Source organism: Enhydra lutris, unplaced genomic scaffold (genome assembly GCF_002288905.1).
Source record: "Enhydra lutris kenyoni isolate GAN:26980312 unplaced genomic scaffold, ASM228890v2 scaffoldscaffold1, whole genome shotgun sequence".
In the NCBI taxonomy this organism is placed as follows: Eukaryota; Metazoa; Chordata; class Mammalia; order Carnivora; family Mustelidae; genus Enhydra; species Enhydra lutris.
In genome coordinates this window covers 47,093,971-47,112,303 of record NW_019154085.1, presented here as the reverse complement: position 1 = coordinate 47,112,303, position 18,333 = coordinate 47,093,971, and the positions used below count along the sequence as shown (strand labels likewise).

The window sequence follows — 18,333 nt, the reverse complement described above, 5'->3', positions numbered from 1 at the left end:
CCAGGAACATGGACTACTTTGAGGCTCATTTATGGAGTGGAAGGTGGAAGCTGCCTTAGGCCAACTCAGTTCCCCCCTTGTTCCCTGTGACATCATGCTAACAAGAAACTGTGCTCAAGCGGGCACCTTGAAATTATGAAACACTTGCTTAAAAAATCCGCAGAGAGGGGCGCCTGGGTGGCTCAGTGGGTTAAGCCTCTGCCTTCAGCTCAGGTCATGGTCTCAGGGTCCTGGGATCGAGCCCCACATGGGGCTCTCTGCTCAGTAGGGAGCCTGCTTCCTCCTCTCTCTCTGCCTGCCTCTCTGCCTACTTGTGATCTCTCTGTCAAATAAATAAATAAAATCTTAAAAAAAAAAAAAAGAAAGGAAACTGCGCTCAATGTGAGACTGAGTACAGGTGGTGGGTGGGTCGCCATGATTCAACCCAGTATATCCCTGACTGTAATGAAGACTTTGACAGAGTTTATTGAGGGGGGGGTTAGGGTTGGAGGGTGTTGAGTTGCCGGAAGACTTTGGGAAATGCCAGATTAAGCAGGAATAGAGTTAGAAAGTTTCTTTCATTTCAGGATTCCAGTGTTTAGGATTCCTGTGTCTGTTGGGAATTCTCTAGTGGGAGAGTATTCAGGATTTCTCCAAAGTTATGTGATCAAGGCCCCACACCCCAATTTTTCTTTTGATAGATTGCCATTCTCAGGGTCTGGGAGGCCCTCCCTTGAACCCCTGCACTCCTATATCTGGGCATCCTGGGCCCCTCCCACCGTCCTCTCCCCACTCCTCCCCTGCTGCCACCCCTTCTAGATGCCCTTCTCAGTCCCACCTCCATGAGTACTCAGCCCCTGTGCCCACCGCCAGCTGTTGCTGCTGATGGGAAAGGGTTTCTCTGTTTGCTTGGAGTCAGTGGGATTCATCCTTACCCCCAGATGGCCTCATTTCCACTTGGAAATGCATCCGTGCCTGGTTTATGTCTATTGGGAGGCCTTAGGTATTTTTTTTTCTCTCCCATTTTAACCCCCTCAGGGAATTCTGAAACTCCTGGTCTGGGAGTTTGTAATAAAGAGGGCACAGCTGAGTTCCCCAAGTAGACAGCAGCCCTCCTGGAGGCCACATGCTGGGACAGCCGCTCTAGCTTTCCCGCAGCTCTGCCAGCTGTGGTGGGGAACGTACCTGTACCCTAAGATTTCTTCAGTGTTGGACTGTTACTGTGTTTCCTGAAATAGAGAAAGGTGGCTTATGAAAAAGAGATATACCTGGAACCCAGGCTGCCTGCTGGTGTCCTGTCTTTGCCTCACATATATTCCATTTTGGGGAGCACCGTCAGTGAGACACTGATGCAGAGATTAGCATTTTAGTCTATGTGTGTCCCCTTGGCTGGCTGTAAGTCATGGGAATGAAAGCAGGGTGTAGAAGAAGGAAAGTGGAAGAGACAGGTACCGCGCTAGGTCAAGCAGGTGTTGAATTGCATCCCTAGGCACTCAGGAATGCGAGCCCTAGGGGGTGTGGCTCCCAGTGGGTCTGTGCAGAGTGACTGGGGTGAGTAGTCTGCTGTTGGGAAGGCCCCCAACACATTCATGCAGCACATTATGTAATAATTCCTGTGACTCCCTTGAGCCCTCTGGGGAAAGAACCTGGCTGTGAGCGAGTAAAAAATAGAGATATACTATATATACAGTTATATACTTGCATCTGTCAATAATGTTCCATGCTTCCCAATTCTAGCACCAGAGTGACCCCGAGCACCCACCATGTGAGCCCCTCCCAGCGCGCACCTTGTGATCCCCTCCTAGCACCCAGCGTGTGACCTCCCCCCAGCATCCACTGTGTGATTACCTTCCAGCGCCCACCGTGTGATCCCCTCCCGGCACCCACCATGTGACCTCCCCCTGGCGCCCACCATGTGATCCCCTCCCGGCACCCACCATGTGACCTCCCTCTGGCACCCACCATGTGATCCCCTCCCAGCACCCATCGTGTGACCTTCCCCCAGCACCCACTGTGCGATCCCCTCCCAGCACCTACCGTGTGACCCACCCATCATGATCCACCGTGTGACTCCCCCAGCACCCACCATGCCCAGCTATACTGATCTGTATGTGTTCAGATGTACAGGTATGTGCTATGCAGGGCTACAAATTTGCACAGACAAGACAGCCTGGCTTGGCCCACAGGACTGTGGCTCCCCCCAGTGTTCAGTCCCGAGCCCCCCTTGCCCTGCTACCCTATGCACTACAGGCTGGACACATTGTGGGCCTCCGCCCCGAGATGGCACCTGTTTGGGGTTTTCTTGACGCTTGTGCTTTCACAGCTCTCTTTGAAGCAGATGTCCTGGTGTACTTTGTAGACTCTTTTGTACCTGTGTCACAAGAAAGTTGTGTAAAGCTGGAAACTAGAGCAGAGTGTTGCCCAGCTGCTTCAGCTAGGCTACTTGCACCCACCAGTCACTGTGCAGGTGTTTGACGGAAAGGCTATTAGTTTCCTACTAAAACTTTACCTCATAGGGATGTGTTAAAATGTCCAACATGAAAGTCATGTAATTAAAAAAAAATTAACTTCACTAAGGTATGATTTACATAAGATATATCCATTTTGAGTTTACATTTTGAGGAGTGTGGACAAAATATGATATTAAGAGATAAAATAAGAGATTTCGAGGACATGTCCCACTTGAGACAGTTCACTCAGCGGTGAAGACTTGAGACAGCTCAAGGTCACTTCTGGGTCCTAAGGGTAGTTCTTGGAGAAGTTGGAGAGCCCTGGAGATGCAGGTGTTTGATGTGTACAGTGCAGACTTCTAGCCCCTCCTCCCATTTATTAATTAGTCCCCTTTGAGTGTGTCTCTGGAACTTAGACCTCAGTTTTGTGTGGAATGGTAATTACTCATACTACTTCTCTCATAAATTTGTAGATGGTAATGAACAGGAAAGTGTTTCTGTTCTTGTTAAAGCCCTCAAATGTCAGAGCTGTTGAAAAGAGAGATCCAGGGAGTTTGATGGGCAAAGCTCCAACTCATGCTCAGTCTGGGACAGCCCATGGGATTTAAGGCCTTTGGTGAGACTTCTGCTTTTGGTCTTCAGGGAGTAACAGGATTTGGAATTAACCCCCCAGTTTGAACAACCAGAGAATTGGGCAAAATATTAAAAGCAGTTCTTTTCAGTTGTTAGAAAGTGTGAGATTATGTTTCTTGAGAGAAGGGAAACAAATGAAATGAGCTCTGTGATCTCCCTAGAGTTTGGTCCAGAAGCACTTTCTGGATTACATTGCAGGGTGGTTGAGGGGGCGAGAGGGTGGGGTGGAAGGCAAGCAAGGGTCACAGTGAGCTGAGGAGGCAGAGGCAGCTAGAGTGTGTGGGGCACTGGGGAGGAGGGAGCTATGCAGAGGAAGAGCTCCTGAGGCCAGTACAGGGATCCCTTTGAAGATGAAACTGTGCACACATAGGGGAGAAACCTGTGAGGCTGGGCAAGGAGAACTACGGAGAAGCTAAACAGCTGAGTTACTGCAGGCCATTCATGAACTAGAAACTCCAGAAAGGCCATGGCTTAGAAGTGGAGCAAAATTAACCCAGAATTAAGGTTAAACCACCCTAAAAGGCCTCCAAAGGACCAGACTAAAATTAACCATCTTGGAGAACAAAATGAAACATTTTGGGAAATAAACATAAAACTTAGCATTCAGGACCAAAAGGTTAAAAAGTCCAGCATCCAACAAAAAAAATGACAAGATATTCAAAGGCTCATACAAAGCCTCAAGAAAGTGTGACCCATAGGCAGCAAACAGTAATTAGACACCCAGAGGTAAGAGCAATGGCAGGAACAGCAGACAAGGCCCTTAAAACATGTGTTAAAGATTTGGTACCACCTGTTCAGTGATCTGAAGGAAAAAAGAAACAATGAGAAGAGAAATGGAGGATCCAAGAAAGGACTAAATGGAATTTCTAGAGATGATAACACCCAGAGTGAGATGAAGGTCTCGCAGAATGGAGTTAGTGGCAGGTTATAAAGGCAGGGCAGAGGACAGACCACAGGATGCGAAGGCCCCGCTGTGGAATCAAGGCACAACTAAGTAGAGAGAAGGGTGGCCTCAGTCTAACACCTGCGTGACTGGAGTTGCAGGAGAGGAGAGAAATGAATGGATGGGAAAAATGCCTGAAGAACTAATGGCCCAAATTTTCCAGAGTTGATGAAAACCAAGGCCGCAGAGACAGAAGCTTAACAAAGTCTTGTGAGCAAAAACACATACACATCCATGGCAGAGCGCATCATGGTTAGTTTCCCAGCAATGGTAGTAAAGAGACATCAGAGCAGCCATGGGCCGGGGCATACACGATCGCAGGTGAGAATGAGCACAGCTATGCCAAGGCAGAAAACGGGCACTCCCGAGTGCCAAGAAAAAACAGTTCTCAGCCAGGAATTCTATACTCGGCAAATAAATCCTTCAAAAATGAAGGTGAAACAGAACCCTTTACAGACAGACCAGAGCAGAGAGGGTTCATCACCGGCAGACCTGCACTATACGAAAAGTCACAGTGAGTTTTGGAGGCAAAGGCCAGTAGTACCCAGGGGCATCTCAGGTCTGTAAAAGAGTGCCAGGTGCTGGGAATGGTAAACACGGACTAACAAAAGACATTCTACTTGGCAGTGTTTACAAAGATAACTGTCTTTGGGGAGCAAACATACCATATCATGTGGGTCATAGACTATGAGTGAGTAGCGCATCTGGCTTCAAGAGCTGGGTGCACGAGGGGGAAGTGGAGCCCGCTACTACAGGATCCCTTCCAGGACACTGAGGTCAGAGAACAACAGCAAATGGATATTGTGGGGGGTTGAAAGTATACTGCAAATCCCACAGCAGCCACTAGAAAGTTAAACCAGACAAGTATAACCAGTGAACCAACAATGCTGGCAAATTAGAAGGCTAAGGAAGAATTAATCCCAAAGTAGGCAGGGAAAGAGAAATAAAGGAAAAATGGTCAGATAGGACACATAGAAAGCACCCAGCAATGTGGTGGATTTAAACCCAATCACATCATCATTATAGTAACAGGTAATGGTACAGACACTCCAGTAAAAATCAGAGATGTCAGATATAAAGCAAGACCCAACTATGTGCCAAATACAAGAGTGATGTTCAGACCCATATGCATTAAAGTGAAAGTATGAAAAGCTGTTGACGGGGCCTGGACTCTTGTCATCAGGCTTGGTGGTCCTAGTGGGTCACTTAGCAAGCACTGGGGTCACTGGCACAGTTGGAATATAGGGGGCACTGTGGATTAGGGCTGCCATTCCACAGAACCCAAATTCAGATGGTCTGTGCACATGGATCCTCAGAGCCCAGTGCAGATCAGGATGTATTTTTCTGTGCTAAGTCTGGCTTCATGTCCAAGTTTAAATCAAGCCTTCTACCTGGCTTTCCTACATCCCATTCAGAGTGACCTTCAGACAAAATTGAACAGCTCACTCCTCTGCTCGGCATCCTTAGTAGCTCCCATTTCAAAAGAACATATGCTAGAATCCTTCCAAGGGCCTCCAAAGCCCTGCTGGGCTCTCCCTGCCCTACCCAACCACTGCTCCCCCTTGGTCTCCTCCAGCCCCACTGGCCTCCTTGCTGCTCCTCAGACAAGCAGACATGCTCCTGATCTTGGGCCTTGGCAGCTGACAATTTGACTTTCTGGAAGGTTCTTCCTTCAGATATCCCCTCCATGTCTGTTCAATGTTTCTATGAGAGTTCCCGACACCCTTTTGAATGCTGCAGCTGGCCTTCCCTGTCCCCAACCCTGGCTCTTCTCTGCCCACCTATTCATCTCTTCCTTTTCCCCAGCCCTGACCACTTTCTAGAACACTGTGTAACGTCCTTCTGCTCCCTGTGTTCTGCCTCCCATGTCCAGGGTGTACAGATTGCAAGGGCAGGGCTTTGGCCAGTTCTGCTCACTGCCATGTGCTGAAGTGTCTAGAGCTGTGCCTGGCACACAGTAGGGGCTGATAAGAATATGCTGACTGAATATATTATAAGTGTGAACCACAGAGTCACAGAGTGTTAATAAGGAAGGTCCTACATGGTGAACTAGGCAAGCTTTCCCTGTACAGCCCATTTTACAGATGGGGAAACTGAGGCATGAATGTCATGACTTAATGGCAGGGTGAAGACTCAAGTTCTCCTGTGCTGTTGTTGATCTTTCCAGGGGGCTCTGAGGCAGAGAGGAGAGGAATGTCATTTGCTGGCATTGATGTACTCGTGGCCCTGCCATCCACTGGAGAGGGACTGATGCCATTTGAGGGTGTGGGAAAGGAAGGTCCCAGGGCTCAGCCAGGAGACTGGCGTTCCCTGCATAGGTTCAGGGCCTCAGTTTCCTGATTCATCAGCTGGAGGGAAGGGGTACGAGCCCTTATATCACCACGACCCCTAGAGCTCCTCAGTTCTTGTGCGTGTGGGTGAATTGGACTTCATGAAGGCACTTCTCTGGAAGTCAAGAATTTCCCACGAATGTGGTGAAATCAGGAAAGAAACTTACATGTGGTGACAGGCGCCTCCTTCCCAGACCGGCATGGCCTTTGTCTCTGAGAAGAGCCGAGTGCAGGGCTGGGGCACCTTTTTACAGGCTGCCGGCACAAAGGAAAAGGGGCTTACAGGAGCGCCATGCTGAGCAAGTGCTCTTCTGCACCCCAGGAGGGTGCCCTTCCTGCAACTGTGGGGTGCTTGAGTCCCGGAAGTCCCCAGGCTGTTTTCCCTTAGGGCTGGGAGGAGTCTGACAGGCCGCAGGATGGTGCAGCTGGTATGGGGGCTTTTGTCCACCCACCTCCCATCCTCAGTCCCACGTTCTTAGGGAGGGAGGCCTGTGGCTCTTTCCGTCTTACCACCATGTCTGGCCCCCAAAGCAAAGAGCCCCCTGCACCCACCTCCGGCTATGGGGCGCTCCATGTCCCTTGCTTTCTGGCTGCCCCCAGACCCCCTGCTTGTCTGGGCAGCTTCGGGGCGGTGAGAGGCTGAGTGGCTCACTGCCTCTGAATATCCCTACCTGGGCATTCGGAAGTCTGGGGCACTGAGGCTGGGCCCCTGTCCTGGCATCTTGAAGTTTGAGGTCCTTGTGGCAAACCCACTCTAGTAGGCCTAGCACAGCCTGTTGTGACAGGTGTCTTGAGGCATAGGCCCCTGTGGTCCCCACAGGAGGGAGTGGTCCCCGACTTACCAAGCTCACAGCGTCTGCCTTTGAACCCTGGGTTGCAGTCACAGCTGTGGGTGTCCATACCTGGCACGCAGGTGCCTCCATTCTGACAGGGATTTTCTGAACAGTTCCCAGGGGTGTCTGTGAACAGGCCATGAGCAGTTAGTTGTCAGGACTCCAGAAGGCAGCCTATTAGCATTCCCATTTCTCTGTGCCCCTCTCTTTCTCTTGTTAAAGAATTTCAAAGCAGTTCACAGAAACCATTTCACCTATAAATACAGCAAGTATCTAATACATACAGACTTGACAAACTTTTATATAAGCACAACTCTGTTATTGTGAAATCAGCAGTAGCTCCTTAGTACCATAAGAAATTGCAATCCTTGTTCAGCTTTCCCTGATCATCTTAAAAATGTCATTTCCAGGGGCACCTGGGTGGCTCAGTGGGTTAAAGCCTCTGCCTTCGGCTCAGGTCATGATCCCAGGGTCCTGGGATCGAGCCCCGCATCGGACTCTCTGCTCAGCGGGGAGACTGCTTCCTCCTCTCTCTCTGCCTACCTCTCTGCCTACTTGTGATTTCTGTCTGTCAAATAAATTTAAGAAAAAAAAATGTCATTTCCAGTGGTCTGATCTCATTAGGATTCTTAAGTACCCACTGCCATAGTTTGATGTGTCTCTCTTTTAATCTGTAACTTTTCATTTTCCTTCCCTCTGCATTTATTCCCCCCCCCCTTAAAGAAACCAGGTCATTTGTCCTATAGAATCCCCCTCCTGGATTTTACCTAATGCTTTCTTGTAGCATTAACTCATCCCCCATCTCCACATTTTCTGTAAATTGATGATCAGAGAGAGGGGCTTGATAGGATTCAGGTTCAAGCAGTCTTTGCAAGACCGCTTCACCCTTTAGCCACTCCAGGAGGCGCGACAGGTCTCCAGTTCCAGTTTTAGCGATGTGAGAACTGATTGTGAGTTTAGCATTGGCAGCCTGATTAATCCAGGAGGAAATTCTGATAGGCTCTGCACCTGATGGCTTGAGCAGCCACAGAGATCTTGAGTCTAGGTCACACATCCATCATCTAACCCAGCCTGTCACTCTTCTGTCTCTCTAGCCAGAAAGTCTTCTATGAAGACCTTTTTTCCCTTGCCCACCACCTGGTCACCCTGAATTATAATCCATCCAGGCAAGGCCAGACAAATGCTTCATTCCTGTCCTTTATTTGTACACTTAGAAAGTAAGCATTGGTCCCCAGCCAGCTCTAGGGACCAGCACATTGTGCTTGCTTTTTTTTTTTTTTTTTTTTTAAAGATTTTATTTATTTATTTGACAGACAGAGATCACAAGTAGACAGAGAGGCAGGCAGAGAGAGAAGGGGGAAAGCAGGCTCCCTGTGAGCAGAGAGGCTGACGCGGGACTCGATCCCAGGACCCTGGGATCATGACCTGAGCCGAAAGCAGAGGCTTAACCCACTGAGCCACCCAGGCGCCCCCACATTGTGCTTTCTTTGAGCGTTATCATGAACTCAGATTCTTACATATTTGATGGGGGTCAGTTGGCTGCTGCCATTAGTCTTTTTGATGCCCCAGGTACCCATCCTAAGCCTGTGGGAGTCTTCCAGGTTGACTCCTGTGCCCTTTAGACAAGATCCCTATTGTTTTTGAAAAGCTTGATTGTTTTACAAGTATGTCCTGGGCACATTTTGTCCATATTCTGCTTCAGGCTTTGAATCAGCCACTTCTCAAAGACCTCTGGTTCCTTTTATTGGGCATCTAGAGCCCATAGTCTGGGTGCCTGAGGTGCTTACTGCTCCTGGGGGGGTCAGTGCCTGGGGACTTTTTAGTAGAACTAGGAACTTAGATTTTAGAATAAATACAATCAAATTGTGAATTTATATCAATGGTTAAGGGAAACACAGGCCTTTGCTTCCTTGATTTAAAAAAAAAAAATTTAAAAATTTTTAAAAAGATTTTATTTGAGAGAGAATGAGCATGCGGGGGACAGAAAAGGAAGCAGACTCCCCGCTCAGCAAGGAGCCCCACGTGGGGCCCGATCCCTGGACCCTAAGATTATTGAGCGTCTGAAGGCAGATGCTCAACCGACTGGGCCACCCAGGCACCCTTTAACTTCCTTGATTTTATATTGTGTCTCTTTACAATGAAAATCTTGGTAACATTGATGCAATTATTTTCATTACCCACAACGTACTTGTAACAGTTCTAAAAAAATTACCAGCATTACTACGAGCATTAAGAGCTTTGAGTGCCACTTTAAATTTCTTGCAATCCTTGTAATAAGTTATTAGAATATATCCCTCTAGGAATGAATGACTAGAAGGCTATTTTTAAAATCACTTGAGATACCTTTTTCCTGTGTGGTTATGCCATCAACAGGAGAACTGAGTTTATTGCAGTTTCTTTTCAATTTTTAGGTGTTGCTTTTTATGTGTGTCATGAAAAAATTTCTCCTTGGTTCTAAAATCTAAAATACAGAGATACATTCAGAGAAGTCTAGCATCCATCTCCATACTTTTACTTCCTTGTTCTTTCCTTCCTCATATAACCATTTTTTATTAGTTTTACTTCTTTTAAATACAAGAAAATAGGTATATTTATATTTCCCTTCACCACTTTCATATACAAAGGGGATACCTTTGACACATGACATTTTAAAAACCATTTTGTTGAGATAGAACTTAAATACCATATAATTCACCCATTTTAAGTTCTTAACATATTCAAAGATATGTGCATCCATCACAGTAGTCAATTTTGGAATGTTTTTATCATTTTGGAAAGAAACTGCCTACCCTTTAGCTGTCACTCTCCGTACCCTCACTCCCACCCTCAGTGCCAAGCAACCACTGATCTACTTCCTGTCACTGTAGATTTCCCTATTCTGGACTTCCATAAGAATGGAATCATATGGAGTCCTTTGCGACTAGCTTCTTTTACTTATGATGTTTTCAAGGTTCATCTTATCTTATAGCCTGTGTCAGTACTTCATATGGTGGGATAATGGTCCATTGTGTGGATAGACTTGTTTTGTTTATCCATTCATTAGTTGGAGGACATTTTGGTTGTTTCCATCTTTTGGCAATGGTGCATGATGCTATTACGAAAATTCATGTACAAGTCCCTGTGTGGGCATCTGTTTTCATGTCTCTTGGGTATATACATACCTAAGAGTATATACCTAGGGATTTTCTGGGTCATATGATAACTCTGTGTTTAATTCTTTGAGGAATGACCAGACTCTCGTTTACCCCAAAGCAGTTGTACCACTCTGCATTCCCACCAGCAGTGTTTGTAGTTCTAGCTTCTACACATCCTCACTGTGCTCGCTGCATCTCTTCATTCGAGCCATCCTAGCTGCTGTGAAGTGGCATCTCACTGTGGTCTTGATTAGCATTTCCCTGATGACTGATGATGTCAGTCATCTTTTTCATGGGCTTCTTGGCCATTTGTGTATCCTCCTTGGAGAAACAAGTGTTCAGATACTTTGCCTATTTCTTAATTGGGTTATTTTCCTTTTATTCAGTCACATGAGTTACTTATATATTTTACATACAAATGTCTTTCAGGTATATGATTTGCAGATATTTTCTCTCATTCTCTGGGTTGCCTTCTCACTCCCTGATGGCATCCTTTGAAGCACAAAAAACTTTAAACAGTGTTTTTTTTTTCTCTTTTGTTGCTCATGCTTTTGGTATCATATCTAAAATCTTTTGCCACACTCAAGGTCATGAAGATTTACACATGTCTTTTCCTAAGAGTTTTATAGTTTCAGTTGTTAGATTTAGGTATTTGATCTGTTTTGAGTTTATTTTGTATATGGTGTGAGGTAGGGGTCTGACTTCATTTCTTTTGCATGTAGATATCCAGTGTTCCCTTCCTCCATTGAATGGTCTTGGACCCTTGTTGAGATCAGTTGACCACAGATGTATGGGTTTATTTCTTGACTCAATTCTATTCATCGTAAGTCCGTCCTTCTGCCAGTTTCTCACTGACCTGATTACCATTGCTTTGTAGTAAGTTTTGACAATAGGGGGTCAAATAGGACATGGAATTTAGACACTATAAACAATTGTCCAGAGATATTTTATGACAACCTTACAGAACATGGCAGTGTGCAGGGGTATTTAGAACCTGTGAGCCTGTGCCAGCAGTCCTCACCCTTTGTAACTGGGACACCAGGCTGCAGAGTCTGACTGATAATTTGTTCCACTCGTGGGCAGCTGAGGCCTGAAGCCTGCAGTTCCTGCAGCAGTGGGGTTTCTCCCAGGGCACTGCCCACTATAGCCTCACCCTGTGAAGTCAGCCCCCCTAAGTCTGAGTTTGTTGTAACATGCATGCCCGTTAAAGTAAAAACAAAAACAAACAAAACAGAGATGGCTGTTTTGAATAGGGTAGGAGACAGGGATATGGCTGCAGTCTGGAGTGGTGGCAGTGGGTGGCTCCTATGTGACAATAAGTTACAGAGTAAAGAGGTTTAAGTTCTGTCCTTGCCTGCTGTTGGCCAAGGATGGAAACTACCTGCCTCTGGTGTCCAGGGGATAAAACCAGGAGAGTTCCAAAGCCCTTTTGGGGTGAGGATTGGGGAAAACAGGAAGAATTTGACTAGTCTTAGTGTCCACTCCAGATCTCCATGGTTGGCAGGTTATATATAATCTTGGGAACCCTCCTCCTCTCCATGAGCTACCATGAGCTGTGGCATACCAAAGGTCCGGCCTTAACCTGGGAGTTGCTTGATGAGAAAACGCCAGTCAAGAGTGTTAATTGTGCTCTTTGGGTGTCTAGGGCTCTCTGGAGATCCTCGTTTCCATGAGAAAGAAAAGTCTAATAGCTCCCAGAGAAAATAGGTAGATACCCTACAAGGAAACAAGAGCAAGACTGACACACATGGAGAGCAACACCGGACAGAAGATGACAAGGGAAGTATTTGAAGAACTGAAGGTAGAGGACCTCTGAACCTCGAATTTTATACCCACTCCAACTGCCCTTCAAACGTGAGAGCTACTAAATATTTTTAGGCATATAGGGCCTCAAACATTTGGCCATGTAAAGTACCAGTAAGTACTTTGATGGGACTTGATAAGATGATTGTAAACTTTTATAGAAGACCAAGAGCAGGTGACACTGCGGGATGGCAAACCTCCCTAAACATAGTGCCATTGAAACCCCTGGTGTTGGCTCTAGGAAGTCCAAACAGTGGATCAGAGCAGTGGACCCAGAGCCTTTGGTCAATACGAATGAAAGATGCTTGATTGTATCAGCATCCAAGAGACACAAATCCAGATCCCAAAGGGCGCCCTTCACACCCATGCTGCTGGCAGGATCTGGAAACCCAGCAAGATCAGGTCTGGAGAGACTGGATTAACCACATCTCTTGATCATGGCTGGACAACTGTCAACTGATGTCCCCACTTAGAAAACAATTTAGTGTCTTCTTGTGACTGGGGCTTTCATACATCCTATGCCCTAGTATCTGTATTGCACACGTGCCCGAAGACATATGTAAGAAGAACAGAGTGGCCCAGGAACCATCTGAGCTGAGCAGACGAGGCCATGGTGAGGTTACTGACAGACCAGATGCTCAGTTGGGAATAAGCGAGCTGTGTCTACACACAGCAGCACTGATCAGCTTCACTGCAGACATGCAGCGAGAACACAGGTCAGGGAGGCTGTAAACAGCCAGGCTCTCACCTTGTAACAAGAAACCTACAGTTGTTCAGGCACACGTGGATATGTAGCGAGAGCCCTCTTCCTCACTGCCCACCCTACAGCAGAGCAAAGGGACCGTAAACACGAAATCCAGGCTCGAGGTAAACAGGGGGACAACAGCAAGATACGAGTTCCTACTCATGTTCTAGTTCATGGGTTCCAGATCTAAAGGCCATTATCTTATCAAAAGCTAACTTACTAAAAAAAAAAAAAATGCTAACTTACTAAACTAAATAAAAGGTGCTGTCATGGACCCATATCAGATGTAACAGGAACAAAAAACCATGATTCACTGGGTGCACCTGGGGGCCGTTAATGATTTTTTTCCCCCTGTGTATCACCTAAAATCACTTTTGCCCATCCCTTGGTCAGCCAGCATACCTTACGTTAGCAAACACTGCAGACTACAGGGACATCTGGGGCCAGTCTGGTACCACCTTGAACCTCTCCTCCAGAAGGCACCCAGGAGAGGTCATTCACATCCCACTAGTTCCTGAGTTTTAGGAAATGAAATGTCTAATATTGGGGAGGGCTAACAACACAAACTGTCCAATGAAACATGTGCTTTTCTCACTTATGAGGCAATGGCAACATTTACTCTGAACCCCACCTTAACTAACAGAATCATTCCCTGGCTGCATCCGACTCTTGCTGCTCGCCAGGTCCAGCCCCCGCTCCAGGCCTTGCACCACGAGGGGAGCCTGCTGGCTGTGGCTTTGCTGGGGCCACTGTCTGCCACCACACTCTCCAGCGCAGGTTCTCCTGATGCCTCTGTCCTTGGGTAGCCTGGGGCAGGTCTGCAGGTGGCATGTATCTTCAGATGGGACATCCTGGGCACTTGCCTCACCCTTAGCAAGTATCCTGCCTTCCCTGTGGTCTGGTTGTTACGCGAGCAGAGTCTGAACCACTGGGTCCTAGAAGAACTGTCCCTGGAGGGCCAGAGCCCGAAGGGTTAGAGCAAGGAGGGAAGGTAGAGCCAGAGTCTGAGTTGGTGTAAGGAACACATGCCCAAAGGGGAAATGCCCTGTAAGAATGTCCTGCAGGGGTGTTGCTGCACCCTGCAGGGGTGGGTCTTTCCAGACAGGCCCGTGCCCCGTGTGCCCAGCAAGGCCCTGCTGGCCCTGTACGCTGAGCATGGGTCTGCCCGGCTACCCTCTGTGTGGAACACACTCAGTGGTTGCCCCTCCATGTCCACCTGCACATCTGCTGCACATCTCCTCTGTGGAGATGTACGGGGTGAGCTCAGCTTTACGTGGAGGGAAGGAGGGGCCATCTCTGCAATGGAGGGCCAGTCCCTCCAAGGCAGACCTGGGTAGTCTGGCGGCTCTGCTTTCCAGGCTTGTTCCTTGTCTGTAAAAGCGTCATCTGGTTCACCCCACCCTTTCCAGAATGACCAGCTTTGTTGCTCCTTGGGCAGCTCTCAGTCTGCCATTTCTTCATTATGGGTGCCCCCCCACCCCCACCTATGGCCCTTAAGGCCCCCCTAGGATGGTCAGCTCTGAAAGTCCACGCCTGCTGACTTACTTTCCCCATCCTTGTCACTGCGGTGTTCAGGAAGCTGGAGGGCCAGGCTGACCTGCTCAGGCACCTGCTTCGGGTCCTCCTCCATGTTTTCAAGCTGCACCGGAGCCGTGGGTTCTAGGAGAAATCAGAATGTTCCAGTGTGCTGACCCCACAGCTTGCTGCCTCATGCCCAGGATTGTTCTTGGGCTGCCTTCTAGAGCTGCTTCTCTCCCTTGGGGTATAGAGATTGCTGTGTTAAGGGCTTGGTGTGGCCCATTCATCTGCTGACCATCCCCACCATTGGGGCAGAGTCCCCTGGGCCCCAGAGCTGCCTTTAGCAGGATAACTTTTCTCCAGGTGGGGGCCAGCCCTAACCCTCCTGCTGAAACTCAGAGCTGCTTTGGTGAAGGTCACCGGTGGCCTGAGCCTGGGCGAAATGTCCTATCTGACCCAATGGCCCCATCCTTCCAGGTGGCTGATGCTGTGCTATCCTTCTTATGGTCAAATTCCACTCTCTGCTCCCTCCACCCCTGCTTCTTGGGGCTGTGGTGCCTCTTCCCTCTACATCTACCCTCAGGCAGACCTTGCACTTGGCCAACCCTAAATGCAAGTCAGCTTCTCTGTGGGGTCCCTGCCTGCACGCTTGGGCTTTTTATGATTGCTTCTGTGGCTTTAGGAGGGTGTCTGGGTCACAGCCCAGCCTGCCCAGCTTCCTAGACACCTCTTCCTGGTCATCATGTCTGGTGAGCCCTTCTGCTCCTTCTCTGCTGGTCACGGGGGCTGTGATGCCCACACCTACTCATCACTGTCCCTTTTCTTCTCTGGCCTGGGAATGTTTGTGCTAGTTGAGAATTCTCACTAAACTGGTAATTAGGTTCTGTGCCAGGGAATTCTGTGAGAACAGGACCTGGTTTACAGGTGAGGATGAGGCCTGGGCTGCCCTGCCTAGGGTCCCAAGGGCCTTGAGGGCAGGGGCAGCCCCTGGGCATGCAGCCCCTGGCCTGCTGTGCTACAGTCTTGGGGAACACCTTCTAGCCCAACCCCTCCTGCTAAACCATGTGGGAAGGGGCCAGGCCATCTCAACCCAGCGCTCATGCCCTGTGGTGCTAGGGCCAGGCAGAGTGGCCTGCTGGTCTGCCACAGGTGGTCCATTAGTTCAGGTTGAGCAGGATCTGAACCTGGGACACAGTCTCTTATGTGACAGAGGTGCAGTCTGTAGACTGTAACATGCGTGCCAATCACTTGGCTTCTTATTAAACACAGATTCCAACTGCACAGCTCTGGGTGGGATCCTGCCCATCTAGAAGCCCCCTGGGCGAGGCTGGTGCTGCTGGTCTGAGGACCTCACTTTGAGTAGCAAGGAGTTAGATGGTACTTCGTTCTCTTGCTTCCTGCTCGCTAAGCTACACTGGGACTCCCAGCTTGGCAAGCCCAGCTTCTGCGCCTCAAACCTCCTCCTGACCCTGAGCCCTGCCAACAGCCTGCACTTCAAACCATTCTGCCATATCGGGATGGCCCCTGTGAGCCTGTGCAGTTGCAAGGGCCTGCGTTTTGCTGCGTTCCTGTTGGAGGTGGTATCCGGTGCTTGGGGTAGTCTTTAAGCCCAGGTGTTAGGGGCCTCATCCCTTATCATGCTGGGGACATGGGCCTGAGGAGGTGGCAGTGAGGCCCCTGAGGCTGGCCGAGGCACTCACGCGATCTCACGGTGACCGATTTGCCAGGCGAGCCCCCAAACTTGGCACTCACTCGCCCTCTGCCGTCCACCAGTTCTGAGAACCTGCCAAGGGAGTCACCATGGGTCACCGCCATAGAGTGCATGCCTGGGGCCACGCGCTCTGGGGGGATGGCCGAGGCTGCACCTGGGGGCCGGGGTCTGGGTTTCAGGCGCGTCGCGGTCACTGAGCAGGCGCAGCTCTGGCAGGCGTGCAGGCGGGGGTCTGTTTCTGAGCACTCGGGGATGCAGTCCCTCCCTGTGCCAGCGTCTGTCAGCGCCGTCCCTCGAGGCTGCAGGTGGGTGGGAGGAGTGGGTGGCTGCATGAGGCTGGTCCCGCCAGGCCTCTTAGAGGGGAGCACTGGAGACAGTGTGTGTGGCCCCGAGGCCTCTTGGTGGCTTTGTGGGACCTCGTGGGTTTGTGGCTTTCTAGCAAGCCCAAGCCCTGCTCCCTGCCCACCCCCTGCATCCCATCCCAGGAGTCAGAGAGCCAGCTCGTCCAGCCCACCCTAGGCCCAGGATCTCCACCTGCAGGGCATGGCCAGCCACTCGGACCTGACAGGACACCCCCACATGCCCAGAGAGTGAGGATTAGGCTTCTCTGTGGGTCCTTGTCTCCTAACTGTGCCCCTAGCCCTCCCTTGGGCAGGTATGGCTGTAGCTGCATAGGGTCTGACCCTCTTGCATGGTGCCCATGTATCTTCTCTCGGGAATTCTGTTCTGCCCCAGCCACTATCTGCCTCCCTGCACACTCGTTTCACCCCATTGCCCTCTCCGCAGCGTCTGTCTAGATGCACCCTCTCCCTACAGCACCTTCTCCGGGCTCCAGCATGGCAACAGGGTCATGCAGGACCTGCTAGGACTCCATGGGCCTCCAGTGCGCTGGGGAGCAGACCACATCCTTAGTGTGGCCTGAGGCTCTGTGCTCCTCAGCTGTTTCCTCCCTCTGTGTGTCCACGTGGGTCTCTCTTCCTACCTCTCCCAGGCCACCCCTCCCCATGCCCATCCTGACCCTCTCTCCCATCTTTCTGTCCAGAGGCTCCTCGTGGGTCAGGCCTGGCTGCGAGGCCACTCCCTGGGGACAGGGTGAGGAGGGATATGCTTATGTTTACAAATTCCTAGTGCATGGACCTTGCACTGACTGTCCATGAATTCTTCCTTCCCCACTGATTTTCATACCCCCAAATTCTCCCGTGTGAACACAGTCCTGCTTTGTGGTTATCTGATGTTCCTAGGATGGTGTCGACCATGCAGGTCCTGGGGCTGAGCTATCTCCTGGGCAAGGATGCCATACCCCAAGGAGGGCAGCCCAGCCTGCTGTTCTGGGGGCCCACAGTGAGCACGAGGGGCTGGGCCACCTTCATGGCCCCATCAGTCCTGAAGAGACCGCAAGGCCTGGCCTGCGTGCCATCCCTGCCCCACCATCGCTGGCAGGGCCATACTTACAGGTGATGATGTAGAGGTGAGCAGGCTCACTGTGCAGTTGGTCACCCTCAGCGCTCTGCACGGCGGTCACTGATAGCTGGTAGCGCCGTCCTGGCAGCAGGTCCCGCACCGTGTAGGACGTCAGCCTCCCGTTGGGGACGTAGCGGCTCTTGGTGCTCTGGCTGGTGGTCACGTTGATGACATACGCCTCCAGCAAGGTACTGGGAGTGGGGATGTCCCAGACCACATGGGCAGAGGTGGCTGTGACTCTGGTGGCCGTCAGGTTGGCTGGCGGCAGGGGCCCTGATAGGCACGGAGCAGGGAAGGGAGGTGAAAGGGGCCACCACCAAGTTTAAAGATCTGACACGACTGCTGAAGTCTCCCGGAAGCCCCGTGTGGTCATGATGGACAACCTTACAGTCCTAAAGGGTGGTGTAGAGGGGTGTTTGCAGCAGCACCTCCTTCTGCCCGAGAGACTCCCCAGCATGCTGCCGGGAAGAAGCCATGGAGGTCCCAGGCCTGCGCAGCCTATCAGCGTGTTCTCCTTTTGATTGCCTAAGCCCGGCCATGTGCACCCTCCTCTGGGGTGTGGGAGGGGGCCAGGCAGGCAGGCAGTGGGCCAGGGTCCCAGCACTCAGGGTCAGTGCCAGGACTTGAACCGGCCCTCACCACACTCCCCCACCCCGCCATGGGCTGTCCATGTGCCTACCCCAGCTGGGCTGTCCTGGAACCTGGAACTTAGACTCTGCCAGATCTTTCCTCCTTACCACACACCCCCCTTGTTCACGGGTCCCTCTGGTGTGGACAACAAGACACACTGGCC

General features: G+C 50.2%; 1 protein-coding gene across 9 annotated transcripts in view; it reads right to left on the bottom strand.

The window, feature by feature from the left end:
* LOC111145172 (sushi, nidogen and EGF like domains 1) overlaps positions 1–18,333 on the bottom strand; it is an 82,094-nt gene that overhangs the window by 2,587 nt on the left and 61,174 nt on the right. For 2 of the 9 annotated variants that reach the window (XM_022499903.1, XM_022499895.1), the window contains exons 23-30: positions 17,532–17,813; positions 16,234–16,378; positions 16,069–16,151; positions 14,396–14,509; positions 7,178–7,294; positions 6,503–6,590; positions 2,267–2,350; positions 1,165–1,208 (exon numbers count right to left, since the gene is read on the bottom strand). In XM_022499903.1, the coding sequence (XP_022355611.1) occupies positions 1,172–1,208; positions 2,267–2,350; positions 6,503–6,590; positions 7,178–7,294; positions 14,396–14,509; positions 16,069–16,151; positions 16,234–16,378; positions 17,532–17,813 (950 nt within the window). In that variant the 3' untranslated portion in view covers positions 1,165–1,171. Of the gene's footprint in view, positions 1–1,164; positions 1,209–2,008; positions 2,351–4,670; positions 4,777–6,502; positions 6,591–7,177; positions 7,295–14,395; positions 14,510–16,068; positions 16,152–16,233; positions 16,379–17,531; positions 17,814–18,333 lie in introns of those variants that run through there. The other 7 variants (XM_022499928.1, XM_022499918.1, XM_022499885.1 and 4 more) reach the window with 5 other exon arrangements.